Below are 25,081 nucleotides of genomic sequence, written 5' to 3'. Positions count from 1 at the left end.
AGTCTGTTGCTTTCTCTTCTGCCCAGAACAGAGAGGGTTTGGCCACAGCCTTGGGCAGGGGCACACTGCAGAAATGAGGCATGGAGGGTGGTTGCTCAGGCTACCCTGGCTCTTGTGTCCGAGACTCCTGTCCCCTTCACTCTTCCCTTTTTACCCCAAAACCCATTTCCTTCCAGAAACCCATGCCTCTTTTTATCTAAAAGAATGCACACACATTCCTACCTTTTTTACTCTAACCAAGCAAGGCACAGCTCAGGCTCCACCTCCTTCAGGCAGGCTTCTACGCTCACATAATACCTGGAATTGATCTTATTCCCTTCATACATGACATCCTAGGCAAGTCTTGCTGGGTATCCTGCAAAGCAGCCTGCACTGGAGCTACAAGATGCTGTGGGGCTCCCTCTTACCTAGGCACTGCTTGGGCTGCAAAGCTGATGTCTGCTTTTCTTTTCTAGTGAGTCCTGGCTGCAGGGGTGAAGCCACAGAATTGGGCCTGAGCTCAGGGTAGTGGGACACACCTTTAATCTAGCACTCAAGAGGCAGAAGCACGTGGAACTCTGTGAATTCCAGGACAACCTGGTCTGTATAGAAAGTTCCAGGCCAGCTAGGGCTACATAATGTGGTCTTGTCTTTAAAAGAGGGCAGGGGTGAGCTGCAGGACACCCTGCTTGTGACGTCCTGGCAGAAATGCTACAGTAAACTTGGCTTGAGCTCTGCTGATCTCTCCATGAGTTTCCCGAAGCCTCAGCCCTTTTGGGACGTGTCCCATAGAATAGTCTCCTGTGTTTGCAGGCACCCCTTAGTGGCATGTGGAAGGTATCTTTAATAAATACTGAATGAGCAGGTGAATAAGTAAAAGAATTCTGGTTCTAAATATAGTTCCTGATCCAGAAAAGCCACCCAAGAACCACCCCACAGTCACAGTGCATTTGGGGCAGGCGGGTCACAGGCCTGGGTTTTGAAGGAAGTGTGAGGCTTGCTCATTGAGTAGGATTCTGTCCAAGCAGGAGAGATGGCCTCAGTTGCCCCTAGGCTTGAGAGTGCCCTCTGATGACCATGAAGCTCTCAGCATGGAGAGCTGGCTTTAGGTTTCAGGGATGGGGAGGCTCCTTCTTCAGTTCCTCCTCTGAATCTTGAGTTTGTCTTGTCTTGTCTTGACTTTTCTCTTTTGTTCTGGTCTTTATCTTTTGTTTTAAGGGTTTTTTTTGTTTTGTTTTGTTTTGTTTTGTTTTTTGAGACAGGGTTTCTTTGTGTAGCCCTGGTTGCCCTGAAACTCTGGCCTTGAACTTAGAGCTGGCCTGCTCTGCCTCTCGAGTGCCGTTAGCACCCAGCTTGTTTATTTTTGCAAGGTCAAAACTGCAGCTTCTGCTTTTCTCCTTGGTACTCCTTGGTGTTGATAAGGAAGGCATCCCTTCCCTGGTCAGAAAACCCTTCCAGCTGACTGCTTCTGCTTAGCACCTTCCTCACACGGCTCCAGGCACGAGCTTGTTCTCTTATGAGGAGCCAGTCTAGAGCTGGTGGGCAGGGAGTGTACTCACTCAGGAGGGGCTGGGTGAAGTGGGGCAGGAAGAGCCAGGCAGCATGGCTTACTATGTCAGAATGGCTTCTAAATGAACCCTAGAATAATGAGATGGACTGAGCTCAGAGATCTCGACATAAGCAGATGTGGGGGTACACCTGTATGCACACACACCCCACTTTGTGAGCCACTGGATTTCTTTATAAGGTAGCTGGAAGCCAAGTGACCCAAAGAAAAGTCAGGACACTGGCCAGGAGCCTGGAAATAAGCCTCCTTCAGAGCAGGCCCACTTTTCCAGCCAGGGCAGTTGTCTCTATGCAGACCTGGAAAGAAACTGGTCCTCTATGGCCAGGAGAGGCCTCCCTCAGAGTGTCAGCCCAATGGCATTTACGCTGCTGCCACTGCCTCCAGACCAAGACAGCAGAGCCAGTACATCCCTAGCTGACTGGCTGCTCTTGAGCAGGTGGAGGCTGTGGCCATGCCTAGGTGTCCTGGCTGGCACTTCAACACCCACATTGCCCAGCTAACTCCCTCTTGCATTCCTCCTGTATGAGCTCAACCGCATTGAGGAAGTGAAACCTCACAGCTGCCCTCTGCGTCACAGGAGGCATGGCAGGTGCCTCAGCGGTCTGTCTCACTTGGCCTTGAGTGGTTTCTGGCATATTCTCCTGTCATTCAGGATGTTAACAAAGCTCAGAGGACTGATCTGAGCTAAGCCTCCTTTTCCTCCCAGGATCCTCAGGGGCATTCCTAGAGCCAAACTCGTGGGTCTACTCCTAGACTCAGTTTCTTCAGCATTTTGCCATGTAACACCCCATCTGCTTCCCAGGTACTCTTTGGATTGCACAGTTCAGATAGATTCCCTAACACAATATACATCCACCTCAATTTCCTGTCCTCTGTGCCTGCCTCTCCTGTCTCTCCAGGCAGGTCCCAACTGTCCTCAGACACTGCCTGGTATACAGACAAAGGAATTGGGTCCTGACGGGAGCCTCCTTCCTTTCCCTTCATAATCAGAGGGTTGAACAGCAGGGAGGTTCCTCTCAACTTCCTGTTTGACCCTTGACTGGAGTCTCTACAGCCTGGGGCCTTTTTAATGCTTCCAGCTTGGTTCTACTCAGACGTTCCCTCCCAGCTTCCTATCCTGTCTGAGGGACATTACTACACTCACTTCCTCTCCTGTTTGCTCCTGGTGCCCCTTCAGGGCAGCTTGGTTGGCCGGGAGCATTTACACTGCTCTGGCCTACCTGCCTCCGTTTTTAGTCACAACAACTGGTCCTTCCTGCCCTCCTGTCTCCAGCTTTGTTGGAGCCTTTCTGCCTCCCCTCCCTAGTTGCTGGCTGTGGAATGGGACCTGGAGATTGGTTGGTTGCTGAGTGTTCCTTCCATGTGTGGTCTCTGGGCTAACATGAAGAGATAACCAGGAAGACAGTGCCCCCAGCCCTGTAGATTTGGCTGAGAAGTGTTGCTGTGTGAGGTTCCTGTGTTCTGGGAACCTTTGTGGAGTGATGGGTCAGCAAGCCAGGCCCACATGTGAAAGGGATGAGTGGGTGGTAGCTTAGAGCTGGAGTCTTCATTCCCAGGAATGAGGGAGGGTCTTCATGTCTCGTGCTGAAGGTATGCTGCCATACTTAAGGGCAGGCCAAAATAGAATGTATCCACCCGTGGGTTTTTCAGAGCCAAGCCCCATTGTGGACACTGGCCCTGGTGCCCTTAAATGTCCCTCTTATCTGTTATATTGGCAATGAGGCCACCAGTTGGACAGAGTTGGTATAGAGCCTGGTGGCTTCCATTTCTGTCATCCTCAAAGAGTTGGGCTCCTTGTACGGCACCGTCCCCTGTGGCTTAGGATGTAGTTTGGTCAGGTTTTCTTTCAAAGTTCCTTCTGGGGTCTCCCCTGACTGGCGTAGGCTGTTGACAGTCTGTGGGTATTCTGCTGGTAGCATTCTCATTTGGCTGCTGTTTGTGTGTGCCTGTTTTTATGCCATGTAATTAAAACATTTATTTGGCCTTCGCAGTGAAAATCTAATTTCTTGAGTATAAGAACTGCCGATATTGGCACAGGGACTGCAGTCCGTCGTGTAAACAGATCCGGAGCCTGTTGGATTGTTCATAGCATGGTATTTGTAAATCAGGCTGTGCACTGCTGTAATCAGAGCTGATGTTGGTAATTGGTGTGTTGAGTTAGGGTGGTGGTGTGGGGGGCGTCGCTGAGCATTTGTATGTGGCCGACGGGTGGCCTCCTACGGCTGACTCAGCCCCGCCAGCCTGGTGCCTCAGAAGCCATGGCTGTGAGTGCTGCCTGTGCCATGCGGCCCTTCGAGGACCCTTGTTGCTGTGCAGACAGCCCTCTACAGAAGGCTCCTGTCCACGCCTGGGTGCAGTGCTCACAGCAGGCAGAGCTGGGGCTTCAACTTGGGGAGGTGGGCAGTGTTCCTGACCCCATCCAGGCTGAGCCCTGGATCCCAGCTATGGATGGATGGTGGTGAGGTGACACTGCTTTCTCTGTTCTTTTCCAGACCATCATGGAGCAGTTCAACCCCAGCCTCCGCAACTTTATCGCCATGGGCAAGAACTATGAGAAAGCACTGGCAGGTATAGTTCGCCCCTGGCTCACAGATGAGCTTTCTTCCAGCCAATTACTGCCTGGGGAGAAGCTACTAGGCCTCATCTGGATGAGAGGAGTAGAGTGTGTGTGCACCCCCATGCTCAGAGTGTGACCCTGCACTTACTGTGACCACAGGCCCTTACCATACAGGCTGGTCTCAGTGCAGGCTGCTTAGAGACAAGGGTGTTGATATGTCTATTCTTTGAAATTTCATGCTAAGTAAAGGATTGGGTTGGTGCTAGTGGGGACTTTACCACAGAAATACCAAGTGGCCTCCAGTCCTCTCAGGTACCCTAGTCTATTCTGTTGATGACTGCTCCGAGCACACCTGACCCTGTAGTAGGACCATGGCAACAATCTCCTGAATAATCCCAGAGGTCACTGAGGTGAGATGTGGGAGGAGACTATCCCATGGGCCTGGTCTATTGGAACTCACAGCACTGAGCCAAAGCCCTGAGGGCTGGCCTCCTGATTATGTGAGACATAAGGAGGATGTTGGAGGGCTCCTCTTGGCTCTCCCAGGGCCACTGCCCTACCCTTCTCTACAGCACTGGGCTCAGTAGCATAGCCCCTAGAGTCCTGTGGGATCCCAGAGATCAGTTCAGATTCTGTCCCCTAGGAATTACCATCTCCTTTGTGGAAGAAGCCAACTTAGAGGGTCTTCATGCCATCCGATCCCCAGGCTGTGAGTTCTCAAGTTGCTTAAAGAAGTGGTCGCAAGGGCTGGGGAAGTAGTAGCTCAGTCTACTGGTAAGGTGCTTACCACAGGAGCACGATTTCCTAGCTTTCCAACAAGTCCCAGATGCAGCCATATATACCTGTAACCATAGCAAGGTGTGCATAGCAAAGGAGGGACTTGCCAGCCAGCCAGCCTGGGCTGAAAAACTAGCAAGCTCTAGGTTCCATGTGGGCCCTTGTCTCAAGGGACTGAGACAAATAGTGACAGAACAAGACACCTGACATTTTCCTCTCTCTTCCCCATGTACACAGCAATGCACACTCCTCCATACCCATAGGGACACACAAACACAAAAGAAGTGGCCATGTGCGGCTGAGGAGATGGCTCAGTCACATGCTTGCCACTCAAGCATGAGGACCTGGGTTCTAATCCCCAGCACCCATGTAGAAGCTGAGTGCAGCCATGAGCAGCTGTGGCCCCACTAGCGCTGGAAGGGGCTCTGCCGGGGGAGGAGGCATCTGCTCCTCTCCTGCTTTGTCATTTATTTTGCTTGTGGGGTGGTTTTGAGGTAATCGTACTGTTTAGCTCAGATTGGCTTCATACTCTGCTATCCTCCTGCCTCAGCCTCTCAAGATTACTAACATTTACAACCACAACCAGCCCTTGGTCCCCTGCTCTGATGCCTGGCTTGCCCTCAGCTTTTCTGTCTGGTTGTCTCCTGGAAGAAGCCCCAGGAAGCAGAAGTGTAGTGTGGAGACCAACAATGAGTCTCTGTCCTGTCCCCTAAGCCACCCTGCTATCCCCCCCATGATGCTCCAGTTCTCCCAGTAAAGACCTTTCTGGGTCCTGAATGAAACCAGCTGTCTCTGGTCTGATTCTCAGGACTGGTGAAATTGGAAGTCTTGGATAGCTATGAAAAGTAGGAAAGAGGCTGACACACTCCACACCAGTGATGTCCCCTTTCAAAACCATTCTGTGTGGGTGCTTGGCGACCTAACCATTAGGAGCCTCCACCTTGGTGTGGCTCTCTTCCCTCAGTAGACTTCTGTGTCCCGGTGGCCTGAATCTGAGGTGTGGTCTCACCGACTCGCAGTCTGCTCCTCTTTGATGTTCCCTGCCAGCTCCTTGATGCTCAGGCACAGATTTCCTTCCAGACCCTTCCGGCTCTCCCTTGTGTTCTCACATGGCTGTCCAGGCTGTGTGGACAGGCTGGATGGTTGTTTCCTCTTCCTGTTTTCTCTGATTGTCTGGGCTACCTTAGCCTCGAAGGCTCCCCGCACTACCTCAGCCTTCAGCCTCCAAGTGCCCAACTTGGGTTCCTGTGGTTTTTTACTTTCGTGTGTTTTAAGAAACCTACCCTCCTACACAGCAGAAACTCCTCAGTCCCCCAGGACATGGTCTTGTACCATAGAACAAATTGTGTGCACTTAATTGAAAACCATATAAACTTTGATAGAGTGCCTGCTTACAAGCCTCTGACGGAGTTCTGTAGAAAACAAATTAGAGCGTGTAGTGGCACCACTGGTGGCTGCTTCCCATGGCCCTGTTCTCCAGATCAGGCTGCCTCTTCTGTCTCTTTGTTTGGCAGTCTGAAGGATAGGTAGGTGGGGCCTTCCTCTGATGAAGGAGTGTGCCAGGTACTCCAAGAACCTGGTGGCTGTATGCTCATTCTGTCAGCAGCAGCCACCGGGCTGGTGGGAGGAAGAGGCAGGTGCTGAGCCTTCTACACCCAGCACACCTGTGCCTCTGATACCCAAAAGCCCCTCTAGCTACTGCAATGGGGATATAATACCTTTAGCCTGCTTTGGACAGTGGCACCTGCTCCTGGCTAGGGCCTATTCTGAGACTGAAGACACGGACTCTTTTGGCTTGGAATCTTTGGATAAAGCAGTGGCCTCCTGCCTTTCAGGTCTGCCTTGATCCTGCCCAGGGTCTGTAGGCGCTTTGTTTGGTGTAGTACACTTAAAGCTGCACTCCCTCCCCCTCGTTGAACAGCACATGACAGGGCGCCACGCTCTGCAGTTTGACTTGAATAGCTCTGGACCTGCACAGTACACTGTGTTCTCACAAGTAAAAGGAACCCTCGTGATAGCAGTGGAATAAGATTATCAACAAGAAACAGTGGTGTCCACAGAGGTGATGAAGCTGGAGCACTCCTTGAGCTTGTCCAGGCCTAGGTGGGGGGTAGGCTCCACTGCCATCCTTGTGGGCAGTAGAGCTTTCCTGGGTTTCTGTGCAGAAAGTAACTATTCTCTCCTCTCCCCTCAGGTGTCACCTTCGCTGCCAAAGGCTATTTCGATGCTCTGGTAAAAATGGGGGAGCTGGCCAGCGAGAGCCAGGGCTCTAAGGAACTTGGTAAGACCCTTGCCTGGGAAGAGGACCTAGAGACCCCCCAGAATTGTTGGCTATACCCAGGCTGGTCTGGAGTGCTGGGTGTTGGAATGAAGACCAAGCTTTATCTGTTAAATAAGAAAAGTAGTTTTAAAATGGTAGAGCTGGTTAGGGGCACTCTGTATTGAAAGTGGAAGATACCGTGCAACCTTGGGCTACTGCTTGGAGCTCACCCTAGTGGGCTGTCTCTCTTGAAGAGCATGGCTGGGCACAAACAGACACAGGCAAAGCCACATTTAAGGACATTGGGACCTACACTTAAGTGGCAGATATAAAGGGCCTATGTGAAAGTTGGACTAAAGTGATCACTAACATACTGAGTTATTCCTGGCATGAAAACAAGTACGCTCTACGCGCGCGCACACACACACACACACACACACACACACACACACACACTCTTCATAATACAGGACACTTAGGAGACGCTGGAACGTAGACTTTCCAAGTGGTCTTTATTCTTATGCCGCCTGTGTTTTACATGGGCTCCTCTGAGGTGATGTTGCAAGCTGGGCTTTAGAGGAACCCAGCTTTTCTTGGTTTTCCTGAGCCAAGATGTGGGTACTATGTGGTTGAGGTCTCCTGTCCCTCACAGGGATGTTGGGCTATGAGGTAGGCTGTGGCATGCAGCCCTTTGTTTATCTGCAGCTCTCAGGCTAGTTTCACTAGCCATGAGCACTGAGGATAAACTTCTGCGTCTGGCCTTAGCCATAGATGCCTCCCTTTGGGGACCATTCCAGGATGTGGTCCCCGGGTAGATGTGCTCAGAAGGAAGCAGAAAGATGTTCTGAGAGACCCAGGCAGTGGGGTTTAGAACCAGTAGCTTCCCTAAACTAACAAGAAGTCGGTGTTTCTCTGTGTAGTCCTGGCTATTTTGTAACTAGCTCTATACCAGGCTGGTCTGGAACACGCAGAGATACACTTGCCAGTGTCTCCCCAGTGGTGGGATTGAAGACCAGTGTCACCACCCCTGGTTAGAACTGAATTTCTTTATGCATATGCTAATTCCAGGTCTCAGACTTGTCTCCTTTGTGCCATGGCTTGCAGGCAAAGACACAGGTCTTTTTCTCTCACCAATAGGCTTGTTGGTGTGATTCACAGGGTATGTTTCACCACTGAAAGTGAAGGATTCACTGGGCTTGCTTTGTGTATTGTGAGTTTCTTTCCATTCTCTGTATCTAGCTCCAACTTTTCTCTTTAGTGTTGCAATTACAGCCAAGTGTCACCACGCCTGGCCAGTTCATCTGCCAGTGGACATTGGAGTGGCTTCTGCTTTGATTGCTGTGAATACTGCTGCCTTGAGCAGGAGTGTGAAGTACTGGTGTGGGCTTAAGTTTCATTTCTCTTGGGCAAATACCTGGGAGTGGAGTTGTTAGAGCAAACGGTTGGAGTCTGTATTAAAGCAGCACTGCTTTGCTTTAAAAATAAGTCAGCCCTGTTACCCACCCCCTCCCTGCCCACGGCTCCCGCTCAGTCAGCTGCTCCCTTCCATGTGCTGTTGGCTTCCAAGAGTCTGAAAGGCAGGTTCATGCTGTCTCTTCTTTTTAACTTTATGCTAAGGAATTCTTAGGATGGAGTCTGCTTTCTGATGCTATCCTCTTACCTTACCCAATACAACTATTAAAATCTTTGTTAAAATCAATACACAGTTTTAAAGGTTTTGTTTTATGATAGTAGTAAATGTCCTCTTCCCAGCTGAGATCCATAATTCTTTGAGATGGCTTGATTTCGCTGCCTTATTGGGGAATGAAGCATCAGCTGCAGATATTAGAGTATAATGTGTGAGGAGTTTCCTGTGTGTACGATGGTGAGCCTGTCCATTCCTTCTATAGTCAGGCCTCCCCCTATCCCTGTCCCAACCCCAGGTAACTAACTACTCATCAGCTCTCTGTACCATCAATCGAAGGTCTATGTAAATGCGGTGCTACCGGGGACTCCATAGGCTCCATTGCCTGGCCCCTCTTCGCACTCTTAGGCCATGTCATACTGTCTGTTGGGTGGCACAGCTCAGTATATCCTCACCTTTGAGGGCCATCTAGGCTGCTCCTGGTTGGGGTTATTTCCAAATTTACATTTCTTTAATTAATGATGTTCAACATCTTTTCACGTGCTTAGTTGTCACTTACCTTTAGTAAAATGTAAACCAGGCATGGTGGCTTAGTTGTCACTTACCGTTAGTAAAATGTAAACCAGGCATAGTGGCACGCACCTTTAATCCCAGCAGTTGGGAGACAGAAGCAGGCAGGTTTCAGAGAGTTTGAGGTCAGCCTGATCTACAAAGTGCATTTCAGTACAGCCCGGGCTACACAGAGTAAATCCTGTCTTGAAGAAAAACAAAAATAAATAAATATTTTTAGAAAGATTATTATACTTCCTTATTTGGGTTGAGCAAGTGTGATTGTCCGAGAACTATTTCTAGGAGGCAATATCTCCTACCACATGTGTCACTGGGAACGAACTAACAGTTTGCTAAGCTTAGTGACATGGCGCTTGCTGAGTTATCTGGCCGGCCTGGCCTTTCATTTTGTCATTTTTTTTTTTCCCTGATGCTACGGATGAAACTCGAGTCTCATGCATCTTTTCCTTTTGGCTGTGTGTATGGATGTACTATGTATGTGTGCCTTACCATATATGGAACGTGCCTTGAACTACCTGCACCTCTCAAGAGCTGGCATTACAGGGATGCACTAACAGGCTTGGCCTAGTGGTGTTTTTAGGAGGAAGAACAGTTTAATTTTAATTTTGAATTTAATCGTTGACTTTAGTTTGGAAGCTTATTGATTTTTATTATGACTCTGGTCATGATTCTTATTATAACAGCTTTTCTCTGGAATACATTATAGCTCTTCTAATTCTCGTTTGATGTTAATTGATTTGTTCCCAAACCACTGACTGCTCTTGGAATCATTTTTGTTCGTTCCCTGGGTTCATCTGCCCATTTGTTTCTTCTTCCTCCCTCTTTAAAACCCATTGTCCCTCCAGTCTCCTGGTCACCTGGCTTCTTCCTTCTCAGGTGGAGCCCCTGGTCTCTTGGAAGCCTGTCTGTTTTGTTCCTGGGTTACTCTCTTGGGGAAATCTTGTTTCTCCTGTAAGGTTTGATATTTTCCTGTCTCTGGCTAGCTTGGCTGGTGAATTCAGGAAGGATCTTTGTTAGTGTTTGAAAGCATCATCTGTCACTTTTAACGCTGAGTAGTATTGCTGAATTTAGTACCATATTCATTTTATTCTGTGTTCTTGGTCTTCACTCCTTGTAAGCTATTAAAACCATTCTGGATGCTCTGAAGTTACCTGGCTGCATCTAGGGTGAGGCTGGGGTTGGTGGCAGCCTCAGTGGTGGGGTGGTCTGTGATCTGCATGGTCAGGCATCCTAGGTGAAGAGGTGAAGGGAGATACTGGGTAGCGTGGAGGAGAGGAGTAGGGGATGCGTCTGTGCAGAAATGTTCATAATCCAGAGCAGGGTGGCGAGCCGAAGAGAGAAGCGGAGCTGTGGATAACCAGGGCCATGGAATAAACCTTATGCCACAAGTGTCAGCTACCGGAAGATTGATATGTGTGACCTGCTGTTCTTCTGCACTGGACCCATCTGTACCGTCGCCAGCAGTGGGTGCATTCATTTTCACTGCTGTAGAATATTCCATAAACACATAATTAACCATCTGTTCTCTGGTCTTCTCTTGGTTATACTTGAGTTATTCCCAGTGGGCTTTGCTGTTGTGAGCAAGCTGGTTCGTAGGAGATGTGAGACTGAGCCCTTTAGAAGCTAAATGCTCCAAGACTCCATGGCCTTTGACAGCAGCCACTGCGGAACAGGGCTTGCTTGCTTCCTAGTACCCAGAGTGGCCGCTCTTCCTGACTGTGTCTCTTACATATTTATAGACTGTGCTATCAAGTGTATATATGTTGTGCTATTGCATGTTGTGTCTGGTAAGTCAGACCAAATCATCAGGAGACGACCTTATTTGTAGTCTATTTTAAAAACTATTTGGTTTTCTCCTCCTCCTGTCTGTAACTTCGCTCATTTCTGATCACTTGGTCAGCATGTCCAAGATAAGCTGGTCGAGATTTGTAAGGTTCCCACTGAGGAACTTTAGAGCCCCGAGGGCATGTAACCCCTCCCAAGGTGAAGAAGCCTCTGGCCTGCCCCACATTGGAGACGCTATCCAGATCAGCCTATCAGCCTCTATTGCTTCCTAATCAGTTGTTTTCAGGGACTGTTCTTTCTTATTTGAGGCATGGTTATGCTGTAATGTCTAGTCTGGTCTTGGGCTAGCTCTGAGTCCCAAGAGCTCCATCCTCCCTGTTCAACCAGGGAAATAGCTAGGCCACAGGCATGTAGCATTGCATCTGACTTCCATGGTCAGATCTTGACACCCAGCAGAGTAGGGCCTATAAGCTCACCCTTTTACTATGGGCCTTTCTCCTGGCCTTTCTAGTTTAGGGCCCTGGCTGCACAGAGCAGGTGTTGGCTGTCAAGCACACAGGTTAGTAGACCTAACCTGGCTAATTCCCTCCTTCCTCCCTTCTTTTTCTGCCTTATCTCTGCCGCTGCCCCCCCCCCCCCACACACACACCAGTGCTTTCCCACATGCAAAGCTGCCCTTGGCTCCTGCTCTGTCCACTGGAGAGACAGCATTGTTAAGGTTGTGTAGGACCCTGTACTTCCTCCTCATCCTTGTGAAGATGACAGGCAGCAGCCACCAGCACCCATTCCTATCTCTGCAGAGAGTACCTCCCTGCTGTTGGACAGTGAATGCCCAGGGAGTCACCTTGCTTCAAATGATCCCCTAGAGACTCGTCTTTGTTCCTTTTCTTTCTTTTGGAGTAAGTGAATGGCCCCGCCAGGCAGTGCCAGCCTTTGATCTTCAGTCTTTCTGTACTGCAGACTCTGGCCTCACAGCTGGGGAAGGGCCTGAGCCTGCAGGCTCATGCAGGGACCATCCTCTCATCTCCCTACCGTGAGAAAGTCTGCAGCCTGTCTGTCAGAGCTTTACTTTGATACAGCAGGCTGGTTAGTCAGGGACAGAGGGCAGCTCTGAGCTCTGCATCGTCACACAGCCCGTCTGATGCCCCTGCCGGTAGCCACCCACTTGTTAGTCTGTGGTTGCCTCCTACCTCTGGATCCCCTGCTTCTGTCTGTGTCAGAGTATTCCCTAGTGCCAGAAACAACTGGCAGTCGCTGTAACTGGGCAGGGAAGCCCTGTGCACAGAAATCACTTTGTGATCTGTGCATTTGGGCCTTGCTTCTGCTTTACTGGGTTATTTGTTACCGGGGCTGACTAGAATGATGTGGGTATCCAGCCAGGCATGAGCTCCAGGCTGTTCATGAATTTGTGGAGGCATGCACTGTTCCCGTGCTCAAGGAGTCCTGGATGGTGACCTGATGCTGAGCAGGTGGAGCTAAGAGACAGGAGCTCTGCTGTGTGCACTCGCTGGTCCCCACAGAGGCTCTTACCCTTCCGACTTTGCCTGAGCATCTCTCTCTGCTCCATAACTGCTAGCTGGCAGCTCTGGGGCTGGCATGGAGGACACAGAGCAGGGCAAAGCCACAGCATACCTTGTTGCTGGGCCTTAGGGTGCCCACCATGGATGTAGCTCTCACACTTGTCAGAGGAAAGCACCTATCCAGCCTGTCTCAACAGCAGCTGGGCTGTCCCTCATGTACTTCCTCAGTGGGCTATACACCAGCCTGTTGGACAACCACCTGCAGCTCTGCAGTCCAAGATGGCTGGGTGTATAGAACTGGGCTAAATCTGAGACAGGGAGGAAGGGACCAGAGTTTGGATGTCCATGGTGGGGTGTGCACACATGAGCAGGTGGGCGGGTGCTCAGGTGTTCTCTTCTCCACTCAACAAGGGTCACTTAGCTGCCCGTGGCCTGTCCTTGGTCATCCTGTGGACTTGGGAAGGTGTGAGGTCTGAAGCTAAACAGCCACTGCAGTGAGCAAGGTCACCCTAACTGAGAAGGACTCTCATTCCCTTCATGTGATCAGGATCCACCGATGCAGTCCGTGTCCCAAGTCCTCAGCAGGGATGTGCTTCGTGTTTGCACAAGGCTGTGGTCAGGGCTGCCCATGGAACCGACTGTTCTTTTCAACCCTTTCCTGTCTCTGGAGGCTTCTTCAGTACTCTTTCCTTTAAAGGGATGCTTTGTACCTGCCAGGGCCTGCAGCACACTTGTTTGTGATCACAGGGACTTGTGTGTACTTGCTGAGAGCCCCAGGCCTCAGCTGGGGCTCTGCTGTCTGCTAAGCCTCACAAGGCTCCAAGGGAATGAGCAGGTGCTCTGTGCTGCTCCCAGCCTGCGAGTAGGGATGCTCATACACAGGCAACTGCAACCCTGCCTCACAGTCAGTCAGTCAGCCTGGCTTCAGGCATGGAGTCTCCAAGTGAGGTGTGACTGGCCATGTCCTGCCTGAACTGAGGAGTTTCTCCAGTGGTCCAGGCTGGCCTGGAGCTGCAGCATCAGTTGCTCTCCTGCCAGTATCAGGCTCACCGAGCCAGTCACACTGGGTGGCCCCAGGCACCCAGGTCTCTGGGACATAGGGGGCTGTAGACTTTCAACCCTGAGAGGCCTTCAAGCTGCCCCTAGTGGCACCTATTGGCCGAGGTAGTTTTGAAGGTGCCAGCTCGTTGGGCACCGGTATTTCTTGTGAGGCTGTAAGATGGTCTAGCCATGTCCTTCTCCTCTTAGGTCAGGCAGAGCCCATCTTCACCTGGTCAGGGCGTTTTTGTGTGTGTCCACCTTCCATCTCAAAAAAGAGGCTATGACCCCAACCTCTCTTTTGGGAACATGACAGCAACTGTTCAGATGTGTCTCCAGTTGTCAGACCCTAACAGTGCAGGCTCTATCTTAAAGACTGCTAAATGCTGATAGGCACTGTTTGAAGGTCTTAATGAAACCCCCTCACAGGGAGCTATGTTCACTGAACATTATAGAGGACCCTGACTGGGCTAGCTGCTTGCTCAGGATAAAGACAATAAAGGAATAGAGGGCCTGACAATGCCAGGCATGGGTGGTGTCCCCCTTCCTAGCTAAAGGCACCAAGCTTCCCTAGTTCTCCCTTCCATCTCCATAGTAAAAAGTGAGGCTCACAGGGGTCTCTTAGACTCCAGCCAGGGTCCCATGCTTTACTCTAAAAGTACGCTGTAGATGTCACTGGGCAGTTGCCAGGCTAGACTCAGCTGAGGCTCTAGAGCTGCCAACTGGGTGGGCTCAGGTGGCCAGGTCTCCTGTGTGGCAGGCCTGGCCACCTGCTGAGAGCTCTGTGGGGCTTCACTGAGGCTCTGTCTGGAGAGATTAATAGCAGTCTGAATTGGATTTGCTGAAACCTGGGCAGCAGCCGAGTGACAGCCAGAGAAGACGCAGCGGGTGTCCGTGTTCTTCAGCTCCAGGTCTGCTCTGTGGTGGGAATATCAGTAAGCGTAACAGAGACAGGGCTGGTGGCCGTAGGGGTCTCCTTTCAACGGGTGGTTCCCACTGATTTCTTGGCAGTGCGGGAGCAGCACAGCTACTGTAGACTTAGAGCTCAACCTGCGGCCTGTGAAGACATTGGCTCACAACTGCTGGCTCTGCCTGAGTCCTTGGGTGGCAACAGACAGGGGTGTTCATTGGCTCTATCAAACCATGCTCCCTTTGAGTGTCCCAAAGGGATACCAGTGAGCATAAAGACAAAGTCATAAGAACTAGACCCTGGAGCCAGGATAGCTCCAGGAGCCCCAGGAGCCTCATAGGTAGGTCTGTAGGTCGGTCATGTGCTCCCGGTCAAAGCCTGTTTACCACATCCTCCATTCCTGTGTTGCATCACCAGATGCTCACATTTCAGTCAAAGTTGACATGGGGTCACTCCAGGTGTGGCCAACGGCTTCTGTGGGCAGGCCTCTCCTTCCCTGGGCTTCCCTAAGGCAATGGTCATCAGGAATGTGGGCACACACATCAGGCACCTGCATACAGACCACAGCAGCTGAGAGAATGGGGACCTACGCTTCCCAACAGACCTTTGCAATGAGGAGAGGTGGGCTACTGGATGCTGTCAGAAACATGGGCAGGTACAGAGAGGGCCGAGGGTCTTCCAGTAGCCCTAGGTGGCAAACAGTACAGGATTCTTGTCTAGTAGTAAGACTAGTCAAGAGCCCAGTCTGAGATGAAAGGCATCTATGTAGCTGGTCCCCTAAAGAGCAATTGCCACAGGGGTTAGATCATGTACATTTTGGCATGTATACAGGAGGGAAGTTGAGGTGGCCTCAAACCAGGGACCCCTGAAATCACTTGGCTTTGAGACTTAATTTAAAGTACTCCCCAAAACAAAATCAAATAAATGAACCACAAAACGATCCTAAAGGAGGAAGCGGCAGGATTGGCTCAAACCTGTAATCCCAGCACTGGGGGAGCCCAGACAGTATGATTATATAGCCCAAGGCTACATGAGAGTCTGTGTGAAAAAACTAAAAAAAGGGCTGGAGTGATGGCTAAGCAGTTAACCTGGGATCAGCTTCTAGAATCCATATTAGCTCACAACCAGCTGTGGGCCTGACTAGTACACATATCCACATGCAGACAAAACACTTGTGTATATATAAAATAAATCTAAAAACAAGTTTTAACTAACAGTAACAGGTCCTATCTTTTTAATAACTGAAATCTTTTAACAACTCTGTGGGCTTGTGTTACATCGTCCTTGGTATAAGTTTTATATTGGAAGCACTTGATCCCTGACCTGGGGGCTCATGAAAGTAGTATATCACTGGAGAACGGGCTCAGTCATGTCCTGGATAGCCTGCAAGCTGAAGTGAGTATGGCATAGACAGTCGCACATCCACACAACGTCTAGGAATGCTAGACGCGTCTCTGAAGTGTCAGAGGACAGTGAATGCTGAAGAGATGAAAGGCAGACTGGAGCCCAGTCATCAGACAGGCGCTGGTCCATGGGACAGCAGCCCTCAGGAAGGTTCTGAGCTGCCCGTTGACCTTTCGCCTCCAGTCTGTCTGTCTGCTGGAACTTTTGTCAAATCCCCAAGGTAGCTGGATCCCAGAATGGACTTCGGCTCGAGTTGCCGGTGTCTTCCACATCAGTAGCACTTCTTTCTGCTCAGGACACTAGAGTTCTGAGGTCTTGGTGCTGCTGAGCATGTGAAAGTGCTGGTGGCCTGGGCACCTGTCCCTGTCGGGCTTCCTACCCTGTGAAGCAACATCCTCATACCATCCCCAGCCTGGCCAGTGTATTCCTGGATACCATGGAGTCCATCCTTGTTCCCAGGCGCTGGAGTGCTTGCTCAGGACTCAGAGTTGATGCTGTACCAGGCTGACAAAGCAACATTGCTAACCAGCCTTTGAGGTATGCTTGTTACCTCGGATCGGCTGGTTTTAAGGGGTAAATTTACCCAGAAAGAAGATAGTGGACTCTAGCCGGGCGTGGTGGCGCACGCCTTTAATCCCAGCACTCGGGAGGCAGAGGCAGGTGGATTTCTGAGTTTGAGGCCAGCCTGGTCTACAAAGTGAATGCCAGGACAGCCAGGGCTACACAGAGAAACCCTGTCTCGAAAAACAAAAAAACAAAAAAACAAAAAAAAAAAAAAAAAAAAAAAAAGATAGTGGACTCTATGTGTCCACTGTGGGCAGGAGCTTGGATTTTCACACAAAGGGTCAAGTTTGCTTTACCAATGGAGCTTAAGCGCCATGGATGGGAGTGGGGACATGGTCACTTCCTTCTCCGATCAGACCTGAGTCTCCTTACAGACACCGGGTAGAAGAAGAGTCAGATAGGACTAAGGACCAGCAGGTCTCACTGAGATGATCTCTAGTGGACAAGGGCAGGGAGCAGCCCCGAGAGCCTGTTCCCAACGCTGCTGGAGCTGTGCTAAGGTTCTGACTGCTCACCTATATGGGGAGGACATTAGGTCTTGTCCCAACATCTTTGTCTCTTTGCCACAGTGGGACCTGTGCAGCAGCTGCCTCTGTACAATGACTTGAAGACATGTGGTCCACAACTGACTAAGGTGCCTGAAAATCCTCAGATAGGAGCAGTCCCCTGGATGACACTGATCCAGGAACCTGAGCAGGCAAAATGGAAATAGTGGTCAGTGACTCAGGACAATGGTGACATTGGATGCAAGCCTGAACTTGGTGCTGCCTCTCCCTACTTTCCTCAGAGTCCCTAGTATCCATGGTCCAACTGTTGTCACAATATGGACATTGAGGTGGCTTTTGGACTTGTTCTGTTTCAGAACAACATGACTATAAGCTCTGCTGTCTACCGCTATCACCATGGCAACACAGCCATTGATTTTCTCTTGGTCACCCCCTTGGCTGCATTCCACTCTGGCTTTCCCATAGATGGGTGAAGAGCGTCTGAGGAGCCAGTGTGTGGAGAGTAGCTGAGAGAAGGCAGGATTGGTAACTGTCCAGTGAGGGGGGGGGGTGAGGGAGGGTTTGACTGTCTCACCTCCTGTCCGCCCCTCTTGCCTCCCGGTGGTTTTAACAGCACGGTGCCCTGGCAGCCCCCTCAGCTGTCTGTCTTCACCTAATGAGAGCTCTATATTCGGGCCTTGTTCAGGCGTATGCTAATTAGCTCTCAGAGGTGCCTTTCCGCTCTAGAAGCCACCAGAATAATTGAGCATTATGGATATTTGCTTCAGAAGGCTCTGGAAGGTAATGTGTGCTTCCAGCCAGGTTTGAGCAGCTGACCCCTTGGCATAGAGCCCCTCTGCTACTGCGGAGAGGATGGCAGTTCTGGCTCCTCTCAGAATGACTGGGGTGCTCAGCCGTCGAGCACTGTTGTGCCTCAGTACCCACTGTTGACACAGGGCTCCTACTGTTAGGCTCCTACTGTGCTCTGGGGGCAAACTGACCTCTAGGAAGCTATAGCATCTCCAGTCATCCAGGGGATGCAGGTGCCTCCTCTCCAGACCCTGCAACTCCACCTGGGCTGCTGCTGACTACAGAGAAGCAGTCCCTGTCTGCCACCCTCTAAGACTTTGCATATGGAGCATTTCAGCCACTCCCATGGTCTGAGGGAGGCCTGTCCCTCTTCCAGCAGAGAGCACAGTGGCCACGTTACAGCTGTGCTTATTAAGTGTCCTTCTGGGATGGTCTTCAGATGCTGCTTAAAGTTGGGGCTCACGTGGGGTCCTGTGGCTGCTGGATCCAGTTTCCTGAACCTGCAAGGGTTTGACTGACTGGCACCTCTGGTGGTGGTGGTGGTGGTGGTGGTGGTGGTGGTGGTGGTGTGTGTGTGTGTGTGTGTGTGTGTGTGTGTGTTTTCCTTTCTTACTTTGGAGGGTCCAGGAGCAGAGTCCCTGATGGTATGTAAAACAAACTTAGTTCTCCTGGATCCTTATTCCTGCCAGCTGGCTTCTCCACAGAATGCCCAGGGAACCCACTGAGATCTAGGACACAGGACTGTGCACTGAGCTTTGGCTGGATGAGCATGACTTGGGGTCTGGCTGGGACCCCTGCAGGTTTGCCACCACACCCATCCTGGCACCTGGTAGAAGAATCTCAGAGGGCAGTGCTCCCTCTGTCTCTGTGAGGAGGCCACCAGGGACCTACTACTCAGAGACCCTGGGGGCTCTTTTCTCTTATGTATTTTTTTCATGCTTTGCTCACCCTTGCTGCTCAGAAGAGGGGGCTGTCCGAGCAACGGCCCTCAGCAGGGGATGCTGTGCCTATAGTAATGGGGACAAGCAGCATTCAGCCCTTGCTCAGCTGGGCCTTCCCAGCGTTGGGAGACCGAGTCCTAGTAACTCTGGCAACCAGGCATTGCTTGGACTGACGCCTGCTGTCTGTCTGTCAGGGCTGTAGCCCTTTCCTGTAGTTGAGGTCTATTACACAGGCCACCCGTTTCTGCATGGGGACAGTTTCATCCAGCAGGTAGGCAATGGACCTCTATATAGGCTCTGGGGGTTAAACTTAGGTCACTGTGCTGAATAGCAAGTGCTTTTACCCATAGAGCCATCTTACTGGCCAGATGTTCCCCCTTTCAAGCTCAGATCTATGAAAATGTCATTCCCTCTCCATGTTGGATCAGGGGCCCTTTACCTGGGGTTCACCTGGGGCCTGAAGGGCCTTGGGTGGAGTCTGATCTTTTCCTGCCTCAGCATATCTGCAGGAGGCTGCTCAGTGCACTGAGCCCAGGCAAGATCTACACTCCAGTTTTCTGCCACCTTCAGTCTCTCAGGTTCTCTCTTCCCTTCAGCATCTTGTCATCTGCATATTATAAGAACACTATAGTTTCTGGGGGAGGGAGGAGTAAGACTGGATGTTTTAATTATTTTATTACATTTTTATTTATATTTGTACTTATGGTGGTGATGGGGTGGTGTCAGAGGACAACTTGCCAGAGTTGTATCTTCTTGTACCGTATGGTACAGAATCAAACTCAGTTTGTCAGGCTAGACGGCAGCATCTTTACCTGCCGAACTGTTTAACTGGCCCGAGACTGAGTATTTTAAGGTGCGGCTGCTGTGAAAAATATAATTTAGGGGCCACTCCTCGACTACAGAGAGGTCAGGCCCTGATGTGCTAGAAGTTGGACTGTTCCCCACAGCCCCACATGCTTGCTTGGCACAAGAGGTCAAGTAAACCGAGTGCTGGTTTCCTAAGGAAGAAAACTGAAGGTGTGCCCAACAAGAGCAGAGTGAGCCTCAGTGAGGCCCTGGGCTACAAAGTGGCTATTTCTGTGCTCTGCTGGTGTAAAGTGGGCTGGTGGCAACCTTACTGAGCATCAGGTAGAGTTGTCATAATGTGGCATTCCTGCTCCTAGACACAAAGGGACATGCTGGGCTGGAAGCAGAGTCATAGTGTCTGTCAGCAACTGGCTCAGAAAACAGATGTGCACACACACTTAACATATTAGAAGAAGCGAGCTGAGTACGTGGGCCAGCGTGAGCACTAAGAACTATGTGAAGGCGAGCAGTGTCACTGTGCCCAATAGGTTATCTCCACCCACAAAACGAGCCAATGCAAGCCAAATTAAAGTATAAAGGCAGATTGTTTTGTTTGCTTTGGTTTGATTTTGTTTTTGTCTTTGTTTTTAAGAGTTATTTATTTATTATATGTAAGTACACTGTAGCTGTCTTCAGACACACCAGAAGAGAGCATCAGATCTCATTACATCTCATTACGGATGGTCGTGCACCACCATGTGGTTGCTGGGATTTGAACTCAGGACCTTCGGAAGAGCAGTCAGTGCTCTTAACCGCTGAGCCATCTCTCTGACCCCCTGGTTGGCCTGGAACTCACTCTGTAGACCAGGCTGGCCTTGAATTCAGAAATCTGCCTGCCTCTGCCTCCGAAGTGCTGGGATTAAAGGTGTGAGCCATCACTGCCCAGTTAAAGGCAGATTTATTGAGGGCAGCTCTCTGTCAAGTTCACCAACCACACATGAGGGGGTCAGTGACATCATCATAGAGGGGGGAGGGGAGGCAGAGAGGGAGGGAGAGAGAGAGGGAGGGAGGGAGAGAGAGAGGAAGAGGGAGGGAGAGAGAGAGGAAGGGAGAAAGAGAGAGGGAGGGAGGGAGGGAGAGAGAGAGATTGATTGATTACATAGTGAAGAGCCAGGAGGTGAGAGGAAGCCCAGCCATGGTTTGAACGTTCAGCATAGAGGGTGGGATATGCTCTGTTACAGGTAGGGGCTGAGGATGCTGGGAGAACCTGGAGACCAGGTCCACTTTGGTATATTAAATATGTACCTCAGCTGCTTGTCTGGGTCTGGAACCCAACCACATTTGCAACTTTCCCATAGACTAGAGAGGGTGGGGTGGGAAGAGTGTATGCCCTGTCTTCCCTCAGACACAAAAAAGAAGCAACAAAGCCATGGCATCCCACTTTTGATCTCCAGGCAACCTCCCACCATGTTGACCCAACAGTTTCTGGCAGCCCCTGGGAGTGGCTGTAGAACCAGCCTGCCCAGGATTCACCCACAGTTATAGCCAATGGCATGATTGAGTCCCCACTGTCAGTACTCTCTGTCCCAGGAGACTTCCTGGTGCTTGCCAAGTTCAAGTGGAAGGCGAGGTCTGCACTGAGGCTGGGTTTAAAACTGGGAGGAGCAGCAAGGCGGGTCCCACTGCTGCTGCCCGAGACCTCTGCCATGGAGGCCACAGGTGTCCCCAGAACCCATGCCCTGCCCCTTCTCCATGGCTGCACTTCCCTCGTATGCCCCCTGTTGTCCTGTTCCCAGCCTCCATGGCTTTTCTGAACATCTACACAGGCCCTCTCATGTGTCATTGGGATGGTTGTGAGTACACGGATTTAGATGGAGACCACCCCGAGATCTGTCTCTGCGTGGCTGCTCCCTCAGCTCTCTTCTTCCCAGAGCTTTTTAAAACAGTAACAGTTATGTGCATTCGCCATGTCATTACTGGGGCACTTGCCACGTGGAACTATCTTGGAGGTTTGGAACACTGGCTGCTCTTCCAGGGGACCTTGTTTGGTTCTCAGCACCCACAACCACTCACAACCATCCACGACTCCAGCGCTAGTAGATTCAACAGTCAGTTCTGGCCTCCATTGCACCAGCACACATGTGATGCACAGATATAGATACCCTCAGCCAACACACATACACAGAATGTTAAAAAGAGTGTACACCAGGAAGGCGGGTTGTGTTCAGGTTGTACTTAAGGCTGTCACGAACCCACAAACAGTTGTGCTGCACAAGTTATAGACATCTGAGAGGAGAGTACTCGATTGAGAAATGCTTCCGTAAGATCATGCTGTCGGCAAGCCTGGGGAGCATTTTTTTTAGATTAGGGATTGATGAGGGAGGGCCTAACCCGTTGTGGGTGGTGATGGTCCAGGGTTCTATAAGAAATCAGACTAACCAAGCTATAAAGAGCAAGTCAAAAAGTAACACTCCTCCACGGTCTCTGCATCAAGTCCTGCCTCCAGGTTCCTGCTGCTTTAGTTTCTGTCCTGACTTGATAATAAACCTAGGGTTAGACTTCTTTCAATGATGTAGAAGTGTTGTAAGCCAGAGTAACCCAGAACTGCTTTTGGGCATGATGCCTCATCACAGCAATAGTGACACTACAGAGGACAGAAGTTGGTACCAAGAGTTGGGGCTTAGAGTAACAGAAAGTATAGAATGAATTATATATATTGGAAGGTCCAAGAATCCAACAGTTGATCAGTCTACAAAGCTGGATATACTGGATATATCAGCTCTCAGATATACATATCTGAGAGATGGTCTGCAGTATGCACCAGAATAACCGAAGATGTCAGTGAAGGAATGGACTTGCCATCGAGAGAAGGCAGGCAGACAGCCTAGGTACATGGTCTCTCCACCCATGGAGTATTGTGTATGGAAAGGGAGTCTGCTGGGTGTGGTGATGCACACCTGTGGTCCCAGTACTCAGGAGGCAGAAGCAGGAGGCTCAGGAGTTCAAGGCTCTCTAAAGCTATGTAGTGAGTTTGACCCTGAGGTCAGCCTGAAATACGTGAGATCCTATCTCAGAGAAACAAACACAACAAAAACAAAAAGGAAGAGGGGGGGCTCTAGCCTCTGCTGCAGCACAGATGGACATTGTAAATGTACCTCAGTCCCTGTGTTTCCCCCCAAGAAGGGTTACATTTCCACATGGACCGAATTGCACACTAACCCTCCAAATGTGAAGCCAAGTTACTAATAGCACCAGAAATCTTTAAAACTGAGACGTTAGGGTGAAATGCAGTGTGACTCACTGGTGGCTGACCTTTCAGCGACTTGACTCACTGTAAGTTGGTAGAAGTTGAGGAGGGCGTGGTCTCCTGCTATGTTTCTCTGTGTTTTTATACTTTTGACCCAAATGTCACATATTGTCTCTGGGACCCACGTGTACTTTGTGGGGGAGGGTCTCTTCCTTACTTCGCAGTATTTGTTCCCAAATATTCTGGGGCCTGGAACTCTCCTGGTCCCAGCCCCATCCTCACCCTCCTGAGTTAAGGCTTTTTCACTCTGATGGGCTAAGGCTGACTCACTGCCTTGGTGTGCCTAGGGCTTCCGCCCCTCCCTCCAGGATCTCTCATGTCAGCTCCCTGGGATAGGCCACCTACTGCCAGTCACCCCTGTTGATACTCCACTCCCTGGAGAGGCTCATCAGGTGGCAGCTGTCTGTAAAGATTTACCCTCCCTCATTCACTGTTTGCTCTGGCACACTGGGCCTTCTTTCCCAATCTGATCCGGTTTTTCAAGTTTAGGGCCCACCTGGGCTGTGGCCTAAGAGCTCTAGGTCCCCAGGGGATGGGTGGATTTGGCCCTGGCTGAGGCTGGTTAAAAGCCTCTTCCTGGGGCTAGAGAGACAGCTCAGTGGTTAAGAGTGCATGCTGTTGTTACAGAAGACCCAAGTTTGGTTGGGTAGCCCCCATGTCAGCAGCAAACAGCTGCCTGAAACTCTCCTTAAGGGGATCTGACGACCTCTTCTGGCCTCTTAAGAGTACCTACACTCATGTGCACAAACACCATAAATAAAAATAAAAACCGTAAACCAGTGGTGATGGCACACACCTTTAATCCCTGAACTTGGGAAGAAGCCTAGGCAGGCGGATCTCCAAGTTCGAAGCCAGCCTCTACAAAGCGAGCTCCAGGACAGGCTGGGCTTTTACACAAAGAAACCCTGTCTCGAAAAAACAAAAATAAATAAGTTAATTAATTAATATCTTTTTAAAAAATAAAATGAAGTAAGGCTTTTCTGTCAGCACAGTACACCTGGGAGGATCTTCCAAAAGAAGGAGAAGGTGGGAGGCCATGGAGCCCACCACGAGGGCCCAGCCTCTCCTCTGCACCTGCTGGCCAGTGAACAAGTCAGTGCCCCTGGCCAGAGGTCCCCTCATCTGCAGAGGGGGTGCTCAGGGTGGGTAGGTGTACCAGTCTTCTCCTGCATGCTGTGGCCATGGCACCGCAGGGGTTTAGTGCTGGCGGCTGTGCACGCCCAAGCTCCGCTGCACGTGTCTTCCTGCAGCTGCTTGTAAAATGCAGTTTAAAACTTCATCATGTGGGCTGATCCTGCGCAGCACCAGCTTGCAGCCAGCCCAGAACTCCACGTGCGTGCACTCACACACAGACACATACACACCCTGTTCTGTGCCTTTGTCTCAGTGTGCTCCCCCTCCCCTCCTCCCCCCTCCCCCCTCCCCCGTGTATACCCATCAGGTCTGGGGACAGGCTATGCAGCTGGGGCTCTGAGTTGAGCCACACACTGTGCTCTGTGTCTGAGGGTGGACACAGCCCACATGGAATGGTAACCGTTGTCCTGTGGGGTCTGACACCCATCACCTGAACAAAAATCTGTGAGAAACTTGGTACACCCTTGGGCATCACTGCCTGATTATACCAGTTTCTACTCTTCTTGAGTTGGCATGTGCTGCTTTTGTGGGTAGGGGAATGTTTTCTGTTCAGTCTTGACATTGACTTGTAATTCTGGGCCTAAAGAATGTGGTCAGAGATGATGCCGGGGCCTAGCAAACACAGGAGTGGATGTTCACAGTCAGCTATTGGATGTATCACAGGGCTCCCAATGGAGAAGCTAGAGAAAGTACCCAAGGAGCTAAAGGGATCTGCAACCCTATTGTTGGAACAACATAATGTACTAACCAGAACCCTGGAGCTCTTGTCTCTAGCTGCATATGTATCGAAAGATGGCCTAGTCGGCCATCAATGGAAAGAGAGGCCCATTGGACTTGCAAACTTTATATGCCCCAATATAGGGGAATGCCAGGGCCAAAAGAATGGGAATGGGTGGGTAGGGAAGTGGGGGGCGCTATGGGGGACTTTTGGGATAGTATTGGAAATGTAATTGAGGAAAATATGTAATAAAAAAAAAATAAAAATAAAAATATTGTCCTTTCAAAAAAAAAAAAAAAAAGAATGTGGTCAGAGAGCACCAACCTATAGAGAGACTTGTAGCTA

At 50.5% G+C, this 25,081-nt stretch overlaps 1 protein-coding gene across 6 annotated transcripts in view; it reads left to right on the top strand.

Annotated features, from left to right (window-relative positions):
• Nucleotides 1–25,081, top strand: part of Baiap2 (BAR/IMD domain containing adaptor protein 2) — a 65,435-nt gene that overhangs the window by 10,040 nt on the left and 30,314 nt on the right. For all 6 annotated transcript variants that reach the window (XM_021176676.3, XM_021176672.3, XM_021176675.3 and 3 more), the window contains exons 2-3: nt 4,039–4,114; nt 7,075–7,161. In XM_021176676.3, the coding sequence (XP_021032335.1) occupies nt 4,039–4,114; nt 7,075–7,161 (163 nt within the window). The remainder of the gene's footprint in view (nt 1–4,038; nt 4,115–7,074; nt 7,162–25,081) is intronic.

The sequence above is a fragment of the Mus caroli genome, unplaced genomic scaffold (genome assembly GCF_978045245.1).
Source record: "Mus caroli unplaced genomic scaffold, Mus_caroli_1 scaffold_13, whole genome shotgun sequence".
Lineage (NCBI taxonomy): Eukaryota > Metazoa > Chordata > Mammalia > Rodentia > Muridae > Mus > Mus caroli.
The sequence above is the reverse complement of the archived record's forward strand: the minus strand, read 5'-3'. Positions and strand labels throughout refer to the sequence as shown.